The 17625-nt window shown below is 44.1% G+C and overlaps 1 protein-coding gene across 2 annotated transcripts in view; it reads left to right on the top strand.

Annotated features, from left to right (window-relative positions):
• Nucleotides 1-17625, top strand: part of NCSTN (nicastrin) — a 156179-nt gene that overhangs the window by 109768 nt on the left and 28786 nt on the right. For both annotated transcript variants that reach the window (XM_078669750.1, XM_078669749.1), the window contains exons 14-15: nt 111-207; nt 8791-8945. In XM_078669750.1, the coding sequence (XP_078525876.1) occupies nt 111-207; nt 8791-8945 (252 nt within the window). The remainder of the gene's footprint in view (nt 1-110; nt 208-8790; nt 8946-17625) is intronic.

Raw genomic sequence — 17625 nt, 5'->3', positions numbered from 1 at the left:
AAATTGTGTTTTTGTTTTCTATTCTTGGTTTTTTAAATTCTTTCTTTGCCTTTAAGTGAATAATTGTGTATTGCTTTTTTTTCACAAACATTTTCCCTTCCTTGCTTTAGGTTGCAAGAATGCTGTATGGTTTCCTGATAAAGTCCAACAACTCTTGGTTCCAGTCCATCACCAACACTGACTATATGAAGGCAGGCGGTATTTTGGGTAAGCATGAAATATTTGTTTTGTAGGAGTTACTTATTCATCTTCCTCATCTATATAGATTCCCAAGCATATGAATTGCTACTGTGTTTTATGAGGGGACTTGTGTAAGGGCTACCCCTTATCCTTGACAGCGGGTGTTACTGGGAAGTGTCTGTTGTGGATGTTAATTTTATGTATCGTGTTGTCTTGGATGCTGTTGTATTTCAGTTAGATTGACAAAGCACTCGTACATATTCAAGCAGTCTAAACATGCTCTAAGCACTAGGATTGAAGCTTGGATACTTTATGACATACTAACCACACACCATAAAACTAATATCCATTCTATTCTCTATATCATAAACGAAATAGCTCCAAACCAAAAGAGAAGGTTTTAGCACCTTCTGAAGCCACAATACTACCCTAAATGTCACTCTGACACATATGTGGTTAAGCGCTGTAATTCATTTGAGACTTACGTCCATCCGTGGTGTTAACCTGTGGGAAAGATTCATGAAGTCAAATTTTGAATGCCCTCTGGCTTGTTGAGGGTACTATGGGATTTGTTTGCCTCACAATGTATTATCTGCATTTTTTTTGGGGGGGGGGGGGGGGTATACACAACCCTTGAAGGAGCTGCACCAACGTCTTCATGCTAACTCCTGCTCACTACTGATTCACTTGCTCAAATGCAAAATACCATAAAAAAATATTTCATTGGCTTTTGAATAAAAGGTATAAACAGAAGTAGTATGCAGTTCCTAATATGTGGTGCAGGTAATGGTATGAGATCGAAGGGATGACCCAGTGTATGGATAATCGGAAGGGCAGGAAGTGTCTCCTCCTTTCGGAAAAAGACCCTCACACACCCAACAAGCAGGTGTCTTGCTTCAACATCGGGTCTGCTCTCCTTATCGGGTCAAGGAAGTTTTTCTCAATGGCATGCTGTCCAGCTCCCCATCTTCCAAGCAGGAAATACATCTGTTCGAGGCATGTGGGCTGCTGAATTCACATCTTATGCATAGATCGCCGCATAGTGTTGGGTCCGGAAGATTGCACATTGTTGTCCTGGAAGAGTCTTCGAAGTATCACGAGATAGGTGGCTCCTCCCCTGGACTACAATGCGCATGGGCATCCTCTCCATCCTCAGATTGTTTTTTCCGCCATTCGGTTCGGATGTTCTTCTCTTAACTCCAGTTCGGAAACTTTTCTTCAAGGCCAAAAGGCCTTCGGGTCGTCGGTATTGTTTCTCTCGTTCGGTGCCGAGTTCTTGTTCCAGTTTCTTTCGAAGCAGGACGTCGAAGAGCGCCACGTGGCCTTTTCGACACCAAAGGCCCGATCGTCGATGGAACGGAGCCCATTCAAACGATGCCCCCTTTGTAACGCAAAATACCCGCACATCGATGTACACCCGGTGTGCAACAAGTGCTTATCCCCCGACCACAACGAGGACAACTGCTTCGCTTGTGCTCGGTTCCGGTCCAAGAAGACGCTTAGGCTCCGACGTGCAGCACGACAGACTATGTCGAAGCCAGCGCCCGACCCGGTGAATATCTTCGATGAAGACGACGAGGAGATCGTCGACACTGAGGATCCACAACAGACGTCGGATCCAGATTCGGAGCATGGCTCCGACTACTATGAGGTCGACGAGGAACACGTCGTTGACGATGAAAACATCGAAGAGGTAAGGGACGACGTGTCCCCCATCGGAGCCGTCGACGACGACTCGAGTGATGAACCAGGCCCAACAGTGGGTACTGGGCCTAAACAAGACACGCTTACACTCTCCAAGGCTCCGGTCGAGGCATCGCTGAAAGGCCTTAGCCAAGATCGTGTTCAGCATTCTATAGCCCCGCGTCTCGGCCCGGCTAAGAATATTACACATGAGCCATCGGTCGCCCACCAGAAAGCGAAACCGAAAGGTACCGAGGAGAAAACGAAACCGAAACTGCTAAAGGCAGCTATCGGATCGAAGAGTGCAAGCACATCGGAATCGACGTTGAGGCCAAGTGTCGACGACCCAAAGAGGTCCACCGCAAGAGCTGTCGATCCAAAGATTGGTGCGCTACATGCCATCACTAAAGCCAAGTTCTTCGAGCCGAAAGGGTCGGCGTCAACGGCCGGCGACACAAACAAGGGACTTGACTCTCATAAGGCCATCGAACCGAGGCACCGAGTCGAAAAACAAAAGGTGGTCAAAGCCTTCGAGCCGAAAACCAAAAGCGCCTCGAAGGAGCAAATCGACTCCGTTAAAAAGTGCACGCCTCAGACGCCCGCACCGAAGTCCACACAAAGTAGAAAGCACGACAACAAACAAAAGTCAGTCGATGCTGTATCAACACCAGGCCCAAAGCCAGCCATAAAGTTCGGTCTGCCCCCAACAGCACGACCTAAGGGAACGGATCCAACAAAAGGCTTTGAGCAATCCACACCTGTGACACTTGGGAACAGGAGCCATCCTCAAGAAGCAGGCGTTATGTATCAGGAGCCATCCTATGATGAACAGTCAAAGCTCCATATCGACGCCGACACTGGCAGACTTACTATATATCAAAGGAAAATCAGGTCGGAAACTCCACTGGAATCCTATAAGATTCCACTAAAAAAGAAAAGAGACTCTTCCACATCGCCTGTCCTTTTTGAAAGTGTGCAGTACCATGAACAGTACATTTCTACCTACTCACCTGCACGCTCTACTGAGAAGCTAGGGTACAACTATGACGAACAGTATGGTTACCCTGCGGACAATGATCCAGATGACCAGGCTCAAACATGGACAGACACAGCGGACCAAGGGGAGTCCCAACCTATCCCTGAAACTCCTTCTTATCTTGTAAAAACTTCACCCACAGAGGATACAGCAGCGTTTAACGCACTAATAGAGAGGGAAGCACATAATCATGATGTGGACATGCATGCTGACCCAATTGAGGAGGATTTCTTGTTTGACACTTTCTCAACTTCAGAGAAATCTGTAAAAACATTGCCAATGTTGAAAGGTGTCCTCAAACATGCAGGAGAAATTTTTAAAGAGACCGCCAGGGCAAGGGTTGTTAACCCACCCATTGAGAGAAAATACAGACCGGCACCTGGGGATCCGACCTACATTAGGGGACAGTTGCCTTTGGACTCTTTGGTTGTCTCCAATGCCCGTAAACGGGCCAACTCTCAGACCACTGGTGATGCTCCTCCTCCAGACAAAGAATCTAAAGTGTTGGAAGCATCTGGGAAAAGGGTGGCTGCACAGGCAGCTAACATCTGGAGAATTTCCAACACACAGGCCCTATTAGACAGATACAATAGGGCACATTATGACACATTGGAGCAACTGCTACAACATTTGCCTGATGCATTCAAAGAAGGAGCAGAAACACTAATACAGGAAGGGAAACGCATATCCAACGCATCCATTAAATGTGCTCTGGACGTAGCTGACACTGCAGCCAGAGCCATCAACACTAGTGTCATGCTCAGAAGTCATGCTTGGTTGCGTATCTCAGGGTTCAAACCAAAGATTCAAACAACTTTGTTAAATCAGCCTATAAACCCTGATTTTCTGTTTGGCCCTGATGTAGACTCCATCTTAGAAAAAATAAAGAAAGATACAGAGACAGCCAAATCTATGGGGGCCTTGCAGTCTCAGCAATTCAGAGGTGGTTCCTTTCGTAGCTCCAATAACAGAGGAGCTTCCAGAGGACAGGCATCCCAGCAAACTCAATACAACAAAGGGAACACGCAAACCACCTACACTAAAACAAATAGAGGTGGATACCGTGGCAACACCAGCAAAGGGAGAGGACGAGGAAATAATAACACCAGATCCTCTGCCAATACTAAGCAGTGACGCCTTGTCGCTGCCCCCAGACCATATAACTCCAGTCGGGGGCAGACTACAGCAGTTCCTGCCAGTCTGGAAAAGCATTACCACAGACAGGTGGGTGAGATAACTCATTCAGTATGGTTATTGTCTGGAGCTAACATCCACTCCACCCAACATACCCCCAAAACACCGTCCTATGTCCGCAGAGCACATACACTTATTGTAGCAAGAAGTTCTCAGCATGCTGCAAAAAGGGGCCATAGAACTCGTCCCTATACAGGAACAAGGTACAGGGGTGTACTCTCTCTACTTCTTAATCCCCAAAAAGGACGGGTCTCTCAGGCCCATACTAGACCTGCGGCCCCTAAACCAATACATCTTGTCAGAAAATGTTCACATGCTCACTTTACAGCAAGTTTTCCCATTACTCAGTCATGGAGACTTCCTCGCTACCCTAGACTTAAAAGATGCGTATTTCCACATACCAATACATCCAGCACACAGGAAGTATCTCAGGTTTACCATCCAAAACAAGCACTACCAGTTCAGGGTACTGCCTTTCGGGGTGCCTACAGCCCCCAGGGTGTTTACCAAATGCCTTGCGACAGTGGCTGCACACCTACGGAGAAACCATGTTCACGTCTACCCCTATCTAGACGATTGGCTCATCCAAGCAAAGTCAGCCCAGCAATGTGCCCATCACGTGTCCCGCAGCATTCACCTCCTACACAGCCTCGGATTCTCATTAAACTACCCAAAATCTCATCTTCAGCCAGCCCACGTCCAGCAGCATCCGGGTGCCACAATAGACACTCTAGCGGCCAAGGCGCAGCCAAACTCAGCCAGAATCAACAGCATTCTGTTACTCATTCAAAAGTTCAGGCCACAACACTCCCTCCCAGCAAGGGTGTTTATGCAGTTAATAGGCATGATGGCCTCCTGCATTTTTATAGTCCCTCACGCGAGACTACACATGCGTCCCCTCCAGGAGTGCTTGTCTCGGCAGTGGAACCAGGCTCACGGACAATTGAAGGACCTAGTGTTGGTGACCGGTCGCGCATACAACTCTCTGTATTGGAATCCACGAAATCTTTGCAGGGGACGACCGTTCCAAGAGCCTGTACCACAAATAGTGCTGACAACGGACGCATCTCTCCTGGGATGGGGAGCGCATGTCCTCCATTACACAGTCCAGGGGCTGTGGACAACCCAACAGAAGAAGATGCACATCAACCTACTGGAACTGATGGCAATCTTCATGGCCATGAAGGCGTTCAAAGTTCATTTGTGCAACAAAGTCGTGTTGATCCGGACGGACAACATGACTGCCATGTACTACATACAAAAGCAGGGAGGGACACACTCTCCACAGTTGTCACACCTAGCGCAAAGCATGTGGAAGTGGGCCATTCAGAGAAACATCTTCCTCATGGTGGAACACCTCCCAGGCAAGGACAACCACAAGGCGGATCTGCTCAGCAGACACAGACACCAAATGCACGAGTGGGAGATACATCCCTCAGTGCTGCACCCATACTTTCAGCAGTGGGGTCACCCAGAGATAGACCTGTTCGCCACAAAGGAAAACGCAAAGTGCCAAAGCTTCGCCGCCAGATTTCCACATCCGCAGTCTCAGGGCAATGCGATATGGATGAACTGGTCAGCAGATTTGCGTACGCTTTTCCACCAGCCCCGCTCATACCACTAGTGGCACGCAAACTGCGACAACATTCAATGACACTAATCCTAGTTGCTCCAACGTGGGCGAGGCAACCATGGTACACCACGTTCCTCGAACTTTCCGTGGTTCCTCATCAAAGGCTGCAATTAACACCCAGCCTTTTAACACAGAGCCATGGCGACATTCAGCACCCAGATCCGCAACATCTGAACCTTGCGATCTGGCTCCTGAGGTCATAGAGTTTGGTTACCTCAACTTGCCTCCAGACTGTATGAATATTATCAAGGAGGCAAGGCGGCCTACCACTAGGGCATGCTATGCGGCGAAATGGAAGCGATTTGTCATCTATTGTAAAAATAATGACATAAATCCGCTGGATGCATCTACACAAAATATCATCTGTTACCTACTACATTTACACAGATGCAATCTGGCTTACAGCTCCATTCGTATACATTTAGCTGCAGTGGCCGCCTATCTTCAAAATAGGCAGCACCTTTCACTATTTAGAGTGCCTGCGATTAAAGCTTTACTGGAGGGCTCAAACGAATCATTCCTCCAAGGCACCCTCCTTCTCCTGTATGGAACCTCAATGTAGTCCTTACCAGGCTAATGGGACCGCCCTTTGAACCTCTACACTCATGTGAGATACAGTTCCTAACCTGGAAAGTAGCTTTCCTAGTTGCAATTACTTCCCTCAGAAGAGTTAGTGAGCTACAAGCCCTAACTATTCAGGAGCCATTCATACAAATTCACGCAAACAGGGTAGTGCTGCGGACTAACCCTAAATTTATGCCAAAGGTGGTGTCCCAGTTTCACATCAACCAAGCTATTGAACTGCCGGTATTCTTCCCTAACCCAGATTCCGTAGCAGAATGGGCTCTGCATACCCTTGACGTCAAGAGAGCTCTCCTTTACTATATAGATAGGACAACACTTTTCAGAAAAACTAAACAGCTGTTTGTTGCCTTTTCACCACAGCACAAAGGCAACCCCATTTCCAAATCAGGCATATTCAGATGGATTGTTAAGTGCATACAAATCTGTTATCAAAAAGCTAAACGCACATTAACAGTTCCCCCACGAGCGCATTCCACACACAAGTTAGGGGCATCCATGGCTTTCCTAGGAAACATTCCTCTAGAGGACATATGTAAGGCAGCCACATGGACTACCATACACACTTTTACCAAACACTACTGTGTAGATGTACACTCCAAACAGCAGGCAGCTGTAGGACAGGCTGTACTCAAAACTATTTTTCAAACTGCTGCAGCTGGCACGGGCAACCGCTGCTAGGAGGACACTGCTATACATTCTATGCATAAAATGTGAATTCAGCAGCCCACATGCCTCGAACGGAATATGCTACTTACCAGTATGCATCTGTTCTTGGCACGATATTCACATCGCCCTCCCTCCTCCCCGGTGCCTGTAGCAGCTGTAGCACTCAGAAATAATCTCTAGCATGGACATCACTTACTGTATCATACTCCATCCCTGCCACAATGGCGAAAAACAATCTGAGGATGGAGAGGATGCCCATGCGCACTGTAGTCCAGGGGAGGAGCTACCTATCTCGTGATACTTCGAAGACTCTTCCAGGACAATAATGTGCAATCATCCAGACCCAACACTAGGCGGCGATCTATGTATAAGATGTGAATATCAGCAGCCCTACATGCCAAGAACAGATGCATACTGGTAAGTAGCATATTCCTAACCTTTTCCTGTAGTCCTAGGCTCCGTCCCAGCCTGAGGAGACGCAGTAGCAGGTGTGCTGCCTCTCAGCAGCTACTGCATCGCTTCTATTGAAGTAAAAAGAAAAGTGCACAGTACTGGCCGTCTCCATTGATTCAGTATTTATGGGACCCTGAGGTGAGAAGCTCATCACAAAGGTGTACCTCCTTTTTACCTCAACTTAGGAGCTAACCAGAACAGGATGACTCTTTTTAGGCAATTTTTCAGACTTCTTACTATGGAGTAAAAAGGAAATAACCTATGGCCAGTGGAATGTGAATAGAGCAGTTTCATGCCAAATGCGGATTGAAGCTGAGAAAACAGATGAGTGAAACAACTATGGGGAGTTGGAATCAATGGCAGTAGGAGCTGCTTCAATGGAAGGGAAGCTGAATTGGCCTTAGTCCTAATGCAAGGATCCTCTATCTATCTCTTCATCTAGAAAAGCATACAGCAAACAAGCTCCCTACACACAACTCGGTCATGCAGCTCTTAAGCTACCTTTGGGGGTACTGAAGGATCCTAGTTATTAGACACTGAACTGTTGTGAACCAAAACATCAGTAGATTACGCCCCCCACCTGCCCCCAGGTACATATAAAAAAGCATGATCCCCTTGCTACCAGTCATATGCCAGCAAAAATCTTCTGACTCCACATAGCCCTCCCAGCCAAAAGCAGCCCCCTCCAGTATGGGTAGCACACACTTTGGGAGCATCCAAAATATGTACGAGTCTTATGCTCTCCTGCTGAATCATATTATTTATACAAAAACAATCACAGACAACATAAATCACTTCCAGTGTGATTGAAAATAAAAATGTTGAGACTATTCAGATAATCCTTACTGAACTGCTTGCCCATTTATTTAATATTCAATTTGCTAATCTTCGTGTGCTGAACATTCTTTTATTAGCTGTAACACAACGATACTGGTGTGATGAGCCCTCAGCAATCCCCCTAATTAACAAGGGCGCCCTACTCTCCGATTGAAAAATTTACAAAGATGTTTGATTTTGAGCTTAGAGAGCTCAAACAATTTCCAAAATAGGGAGAGGGTCGATGCAACAATATGGGCTCTTTTTCCCCTTAAGATGTGTTTACTTGTTACCCGTTACTGTGATAGCTTTGCAAGTGTTTTACTTCTATTAATTGGCATGCATTATTTCCAGCACAGCATGTCCTTTTCAGTGTCTGCAAACAGTAGCAAGCATACAGACATATTTTAATTACAGTGCCTGAAATCTTCAGCTCTCTTTGAATTAAAGGCCAAATATTTAGGTTGGCTGCTTTCATTTGCTCCCTTTCTGACTACTGTGTTTTACAATATTTTGTATCTCGTTTTCTCTCAATTTCATACAGAAAATAAGGCTCCCCAATATTACGTGTCCGTTAACAGCCCAGCAGGACCAACTTCCCTTGTGAGGTATGTCTTGGCAAACCTGACTGGTACAGTAGTCAACTTGACCCAAGAGGAGTGCCAGAACCCCAAGGACAGCGCTAGCTCGGAGAGCAAGGTACGTTGATGACCGTCTTAAAAGTGATGGGTCTGGTCAAGCAATATGTGCCCAGACCAGTGGTCAATCAGAGTGGAAGGGCTTGTAATCTGTCTGTATGGGCAGGAAATAGACACAACACTAAACTGTGCAGACTCAAAGTAATGAGGCTGGCTGTCCAAAATAGAGGTTAGATTGGTGATACAGATAGGAACCATATTGTTATAGTGGCAAGGGGAAATTGTTGTTGTTAAAGAAAACTTGAGTATGTGCCGGAATACGTAAAGGAAAAGGAAAGTTTCTCTCATTGGATTATATACAATATTTATAAATCCCAGGATTCTTTCTTCTAATATATTTTATTGATATGAAAAAATCATTAACTGTAACAAAACGTGCCTGCAAAGAGGCAGCCTTTCCTGAACTTTTTTTTAATTTTTAAAAAGACATCCAATCAGCAAATTCGGCCCAACAGTACATTTGACAGAACAAAGTCTTACACTGCTATTTTAAGAATTGCAGAAGCTGTCAGCCAACCCATGAAGAAGTGCATCATCAGTCAGGTCGTTTTTATGACTCGCAGTGAAGGATGCATCTACAAAACTTCCTTTTCTAAGACCACTTTTGATTAAAAACCTCATTTTTCCCCCTCTCGAGGTATTTCCACTGTTTCTCATTAATAACGCCTTCTGTCAGGAGGTAATTGTCTTCATTTCCTTTCTCTTATGCTTACTCAGCTCAGCCAAGCTCTTAGGTCTCTGAGCCTGCACTCTGAAAAATGCCCTTCTTTTGGTGGAATAAGTCTTGGCAGAATTGATGTGACGTCTTTGTTATCTGCCTTCCACACTTTCACTCCGTAAAAAAGTGTGAAATATGTCTGCAGTCACCTTACAAGAGGCTTGAGGGTATAAAGGGAGTGTGTCTAAGTGCAAACGAAGTAAAATTAGGATAAATACCTTCATGGTTCACCAGTTACAGCGGGATCAGGGAATCTTTCATCTTCCTTATCGAACCTGGTGCTCGTTGCTATTGAGACTTCTGACGTTCAGAGCCTTAATATCTTAGGGGAAGAACCTTTGATATTTAGTTGTCATATCCTGACTTCCAGTATTGAAAGTCAGTACAGGAATGGTATATTTAAAAATTGCCTCTCCTCCAGAGCTAGAACCGGCTGTTGAGAAACGGCCATCCATCACAATAGCGGAAGAGGACTCTTAACAGTTCTAAAGAGTCCCTGAAGCATCATTACCACTTGCTAATGTGCCTGGTCTTCTATTCACTATGCGAGTTCCTCCTCTTCTATCACCTCCTCTTCATCCAAACCACATGGGAAATGGAACCAGGTGAAATGAGGGCACTGGAGTGGAAATCTTCCATTGAAAGAGAAGAATGTCATATCATTTTTGACGTTTAACAGAAAGAAGGTCATAGAGAAGATTACAGTTTATATCCCCAGAGCCTACACTTCCTTCAGAGCAAGATCTTCTTTTTTTTCATAGATAACAAAGATTTTAATTGAATCAAAACAAGACACTTGGTGATGTGTAAATGATAACTATTCACTGAATCTTCATTTACACACGTTCTCGTTTGTGCCTATTTTCAATTTTAGCAGTAAAACTGGAAGATCTTGATTGATATAGACTTACACAAAAGTGTCCGTTTACCATGTTTTTGGTATTCACAAATAATGAGTTTACATTTATCGATTTCAATAAATTTTTATTGGTCGTTCAAAGGAAAAAAGAACAAAGATCAAGATATTTTACTTCGTAGGAGAGTGTCTGCAGCATCTGTTGCTCTAGATCACGTGTGTACACTTCTTCCAACTGGTGTTCAGTGGGGAAGTAACGTTGTTTTTCGAAGAAGAGGTGTCAAGGTGACTTGTGATACCTCCTCTGAAACCACAATGCACCATTATTTAGACTCCATTGTAGACTGTTTTTCTGCCGTCGAGTTAGGATGTATCTTCGAGAACTCGGACCACCACACCAAAGAAGAAGAGAAATCTTGAAGTTTCAACACTGAGACACTGGGAAAATAACTCCTGTTTGTGAGATCTTCATGTTACAGCCACTTCAGCTGAGCCTTGTATAACCATTGACTGCTTGAAATGCAATTTGGACGAAGAAGCACAGTGCAAAGTCATGTGAGAATAACTCTTCAACTGAGGTTATGGCAAACACACAATTTAAATTTTGTCTTCACTGCAATAGTAAGTTACAGTGGCCAGAACAGTATTTAGTATCTATATCTCCCTAGGGACCACGCAAAGTCAACCTGTTCGGCTTGTAAAGCTTTTCAGTGAAAGAATACTTTACAAAACCAAAGACATGGTGTCCATAATATAGGGTGTAACGCTGAGGCTATCCTGATCGACCATCTGGACAGGGCATTGGGGAAAGTTAGGGAACTCACTCAGATGGTAAAAGGAGTGGGCCCTCCACTAGTCTGAGGCCCCATGGGGAGCTGAGTCCAGAATATTTCACCCAGGAACTCCAACTTCAGAGACTGTCTTCTTCAGGGTCCATGACAAAAACTACAACCAGGAGAAAAACAATGTGTATGATTTGAATACACCACTCAATGTGGATCTTCACTCTGTGGTTAGTTCTTGAACAGAACATTGGTTCCAGGGCAAAGAGAGCCATGCCTTCATCCAGTAATTCCTTTGAGTCCTTGTCAGTCAGTGTTGCCCACTGCGCCCAAGTCACTTTAGCCCCCGAAAGGTATCATCGGCTCTGGAAACTCATTGCACCCTTGAGGTCGAAACTCAATTCCAAGGCAACCAGCATCGACCCCAAGTGCATACACAGCCCACTTTACAACTGAGACAGACTTTAGGGCGGACTGGGAAGCCAGCCTTCCTCTCAACTACAAGCAAGTGACCCCCAGAAAAAAGTGTAGCGAGCAGCCTTATTTACGGCAGCGGAGACGCTGTACAAATCAGGTCTCTTGCCACATTTTGACACCGCCACCTCCAACTGATCAACCTTAGGCAAATAGGTTGTTTCACCTGTCAGCCTTAGGGTGGACTTCCCCCAATTATTTCTACCCTCCTGTTGTGCTGAATTCATTTTATTTGGCCTTTAGACTCTGTGCTCTTTACCACTGCTACCCAGTGCTAAAATGTTTGTTCCCTAAAACATGGCAAAATTCGCTTACACCTGATTGGCAGAATTCATTTATTTATAGGTCCCTAGTAAAGTGGTATGCCATATACCCAGGGCTGCTAATTTAAATGCTACTAGTGGGCTTTCAGCATTTATTGTGGCACTCACTTACACAGCCACTTAAAACATATCCCAGGGCTGCCATTGCATCCTGTGAGCAGTTTTAAACTGCCAGGTTGACTTAGCAAAAGAAACTCCTTGCCAGGCTTTAAACTCCCTTGTTATTAGATATGTCACCCCTAAGATAGGCCCTAAACAGACCATAGGGTAGTGTGCTTTGTATTTAAAATATTGGACATGTACTTTTAAACTCACAGATTAATATTTTACTACTCTGAGGCCTACCTCTCCCTAAGGATAAGATTGGGTTATCTTATTACATTTAATAAGTGACAACTATTGTTTTGGAGTAGGTAGAATTGTCTAGTTTGGCGTGTAAGGGATTGTAATTTAAAATCCTCTTAAATGGTAAAGTCAGATTCTAAGTCACAATTCTATAAATGCCACTTTTAGATAGTACACGAAAAATAATTGCCAACTTCACCTCTACTTCACGCCTCTCACTTGAGGAAAAACAAACCAAAATAACTCTATGGTCTGTTTGGTATATTTACTTCATACCTTTTTGTTTTTTTATTTATTTCATTATATTCATAAAATAATTAGGTACAAAAAGACATTTGCATACATTCGACAATTTCAATATAATTCAAATATCATTCCACATTACATATATGAACACCACACACTACATATATGAACACCACATTACTTACATTACATATATAACATATTGATTTTGATCAACTATTAAACTCACATGAATGAGTTGTAACTAAACAAAGGACAAAGTGAACATTTGAATACTATTATTAAGCAAGCAGCAAATTAATGCATTTCAATATGTCAGTCATTAAATATACTGCGAATTAATGCGCTCCTGATTCAAAAAGCCGACTTGTTTCAAACCCATTCCTGTCACTTGATGGGTTCTCATCAGGGCTCTGTCTCTTTTTATTAATCTACAGGATATATGTAAAGAAAGAGTTTTAGTATTTGGTTACATTACTTGTCAATGTCCTCACTATCATTCGCGAAATGGCAAAACCTGTACCTGAATCGTTGCCGGTCATTCGTTCTAGTATTCACTTTATAGATCGTATATTTATTTATCTATAATATAAAGTAACCTAGTCAGGAAATTTATCTTTCTTTTAGGAGCTCGGGAACTCGTTTGCAAAAGCATTGCGTCCCAGCCTACCTTTAGTGGCCTTTCTCTTCGTGTTTGCACCCTTATCAATCTTTCGTGACACAATCTGATGCTGGGAACAATGTGGAAAAATTAATTTTATTATGGGTTTTCCATTTGGTTTGTTAATATACTTGTCCCCCCATACAGGTAACTTTAAAAGCATACCTCTATTCACTTCAGCGCCTTCATGTGCGGGGTGCTGCACGTCTCGATTTTATTTTATGTGGTAAAGGGGGTGATCCTCGTATTCCTAAAAGTTATTAAAAGAAAAACGGGGGAAATTCTGTAACCCGTGTGGGTTCGTTTCAAAAGTGTATCTCCAAATAAATTCGGTAAGGCATACCTTCTCTCTTTCGTTGCGCGGTCCCGCGCTGTGTTTTAATGGCGTCTTTAAAACGAGGCGCTGAAGTGAATAGAGGTATCCTTTTAAAGTTACCTGTATGGGGGCACAAGTATATTAACAAACCAAATGGAAAACCCATAATAAAATTAATTTTTCCACATTGTTCCCAGCATCAGATTGTGTCACGAAAGATTGATAAGGGTGCAAACACGAAGAGAAATTCCACTAAAGGTAGGCTGTGACGCAATGCTTTTGCAAACGAGTTCCCGAGCTCCTAAAAGAAAGATACATTTCCTGACTATGTTACTTTATATTATAGATAAAGAAATATACGATCTATAAAGTGAATACTAGAACGAATGACCGGCAACGATTCAGGTACAGGTTTTGCCATTTCGCGAATGATAGTGAGGACATTGACAAGTAATGTAACCAAATACTAAAACTCTTTCTTTACATATATCCTGTAGATTAATAAAAAGAGACAGAGCCCTGATGAGAACCCATCAAGTGACAGGAATGGGTTTGAAACGCGTCGGCTTTTTGAATCAGGAGCGCATTAATTCGCAGTATATTTAATGACTGACATATTGAAATGCATTAATTTGCTGCTTGCTTAATAATAGTATTCAAATGTTCACTTTGTCCTTTGTTTAGTTACAACTCATTCATGTGAGTTTAATAGTTGATCAAAATCAATATGTTATATATGTAATGTAAGTAATGTGGTGTTCATATATGTAGTGTGTGGTGTTCATATATGTAATGTGGAATGATATTTGAATTATATTGAAATTGTCGAATGTATGCAAATGTCTTTTTTGTACCTAATTATTTTATGAATATAATGAAATAAATAAAAAAACAAAAAGGTATGAAGTAAATATACCAAACAGACCATTGAGTTATTTTGGTTTGTTTTTCCTCAAGTGAGAGGCGTGAAGTAGAGGTGAAGTTGGCAATTATTTTTCGTGTACAATTTACTGATGGTCTAGCCGACTTCACGGCCAAGGACCTAACTCCTTAGTGTAAGAACTTTTAGATAGTGGCATTTTCTTATCCTAACTCTTTGGTGCCTGCAAAAATCTCTTGAGTCACGTGCCTAGGTATAGTTGGCAGTTTGCCTTTGTGTATTCGTCCCAGACAGCCTCACAATAGGGGGACTGAGTGTTGGCAGGATGGGCAATCTAAGCCTAATGTAGGGGTGTGTGGTGGTGGGGGGTAGAGCTCAGCACAGCCCCACTTGCACTCAAGTCTCTGCCTCAGTTCACACTCCAAGAAGTTCACACTCACCCATTGTGCCTGCTGACCGCCTGTGACCAGGGCAGGGATGCAGGAAATTCCAGACAGTCTTGTGGGGTAAATCAGTAAAACCCGAGATATTAACTTTTACGGTTTTAGTGAAACTAGTGCCAAAAAGCACAGAGTTCCAAGTGGGTATATCTGGACATGCTGGAACAGGTCAAAGCCACACTTACAGGTTGACCGTGATGGAACACAGGTTAGCTAGAGTCACCAGGTTAGGCCTTCTGAAGTTTACCTTTTCAAATTCATGCAAAGAGTCCCACCCCGTTCACGATGGAGGGGGCTGCAAGGAGCAGAGAGAGAGTCACAGGAGTCTGCTTGCGTGCCAGGTCAGGCGTCACAGGTGGGCATTGGTGGAGCTTCGCATTGGCACTCTTCCGCTAGTGTTCGACTCTGTAGCACAAAGAGGCGGCTGCCGGAGCTGCAAGCTGAATCTCACTGTCACTGGTGAGTCTTGGTGTGAACAGCCTGTTTATGGTCGTGAAGAGCCAAACCTGTGAATTCAACTCCATGAGCCACACCCAGGGTCCAGTACCCCAGGGGGTACCACTTGGGGATCATAAACTCACGGAGGCTGGGTTCAAGCGATGGTGCAGGATGTCGGGAAGCCTTTTATGTCTCTTAGGCTCAGATCAGGAGGCCAGCAGACTAGCCTTTGGAGGTGCAGGTATAGTTCTCTTCTCACTGATGCAAGAGGTCAGCAGGGCAGCAGTTCCTTCAGAGCAGCAGTCCTTCAGAGTCGCAGTCCTTTCAGCAGCACATCAGTCCTCCTTCCTGGCAGAGTATCCACAGGTCCAGAAGTGCACTGAAGTGGTGGTGTCTGAGGACCAGTGTTTATACCCAGCTGTCCCTTTAAAGTGGGGAGAAGCTTCTAGAGGCATGCCTTTGAAGTGCACAGGTGTCCTGCCTTCCTGGTCCTAGCTCCTGACAAACTACAGGGGGTATGCAGCCCTTTGTGTGGAGGCAGGACACCGCCTAGTCACGTGGTAATGGGCCTGTGCCCAGCTCCTTGCTCCATTCCTGTCAGCGATGGCCCGTTCACTCACACTATGCGCCCCATTCTGTTTGGCCTTATAAGAGGAATACACAATGCCCAACTGTCAGCTATGCGTAGTCTTATGACCCAGAGACAGGCTGCAGGCACCAAATGACTAAGGCAAGCAAATGACAACTTTCTAAAAGTGGCATTTTAAAAATTGCAATTTAAGATCCGACTTAAACTCACTACCAGGGCATCTAAAACTTAAAAGTACATCCTACATTTTGAATACATTGCACCCTGCCCTCTGGGCTGTCTAGGACCAACCTTAGGGGTGACTTACATGTATCAAAAAGGAAGGTTGGGGCCTAGCAAAGGGTTTACTTTGCCAGGTGCACATGACTGTTTAATACGGCACACACAGAGGCTGCACTAGTAGGCGGCCTGATACATGTTGAAAGGGATACTCAAGTGAGTGGCACAATCAGTGCTGCAGGTCCACTATTAGCATTTAATTTATATGCCATGGGCACAGATAGTGCCACTTTACTAGGGACCTACAAGTAATTTAAATATCCCAATTGGGTAGAAGCCAATCCAACATGTTTTAAGGAGTGCGCCACAATAACTTTAGCATTGGTTATCAGTGGTAAGATGTGCAGAGTCCTAAAGCCAAAGGGCCATGCCCAACAGCCACATTATGACACAACTGCATACCATGTCAATATCAAACTAGCAGCAGGCCACCACAAAATCATGCTTTGTGTAGTGGAAAAGGAGGAGAACTTCCTTGTTGAGGAGCTTTCAAAGACTGAGAGGTCAGTGAAGCTGTGCCAGTGCAAAAGAGCATGTTCAAATGTTCAATGGAAAACTTCAGGGAGCACTGCATAAGTAAGGTATCACAGCTAGAGGTGGAAAAAAGGCTGCACTTAAAGACCCCATCTATAATTGCCACCCAGTCCCTTTGGGTTCACTGGCCGGACATGCATTACTGAAGAGGGCTTTTTAACACAGTATAGGGGATACCTCTCCACCTGACAAAGAAAGCAAGCAAAGTGGTGTGATAGGGCAGAGAGTGGCTGTAGGAGCACCAACGCAAAGACCTATTGGGAACACTTAGTCTGTTGTCAGTGTATGACCACTCTAACTGGGACAAGATAGGGGAACTGGTAAATCACCTTTTTGACGATTACTAAAAGCAAGTAGAGGAGATCCATCAGGAAGGAAAAATGCATTGAAACTAAATCCATTGTTTGACCATTTGTAATGCACATTACTACCTCATATATTTTGGTTCCTCACTAGTGCCACTTTTACCTGTATTTTGAACGTTTGTAAATGCACAGATTGCTACCTCATATTTTTTGGTTAGATAACCAATGTCATTTTCGACTCTTGAGATTTGACTCACGCAAATTGTTGTATCTGGATCCTATCTCTATATTCTATCAGTATTAGACCTGCACTTGTATTCTGCACTACTTTGCTCATTTCCGTCACTTACTCCCCTTTCCTACCTTCTCGCTCCTGTTAGGCACAGACTGCTACCTCATACTTAATATAAACCTAACGTAACCTACTCCTATTCCTACAGACTGCTACCTCTTACTTAATATACACCTAATGTAACCTACTTCTATCCCTATCTT

Source organism: Lissotriton helveticus, chromosome 12 (assembly GCF_964261635.1).
Source record: "Lissotriton helveticus chromosome 12, aLisHel1.1, whole genome shotgun sequence".
In the NCBI taxonomy this organism is placed as follows: domain Eukaryota; kingdom Metazoa; phylum Chordata; class Amphibia; order Caudata; family Salamandridae; genus Lissotriton; species Lissotriton helveticus.
Note: the sequence above shows the minus strand (reverse complement) of the source record. Positions and strands in the feature narration are given on the sequence as shown.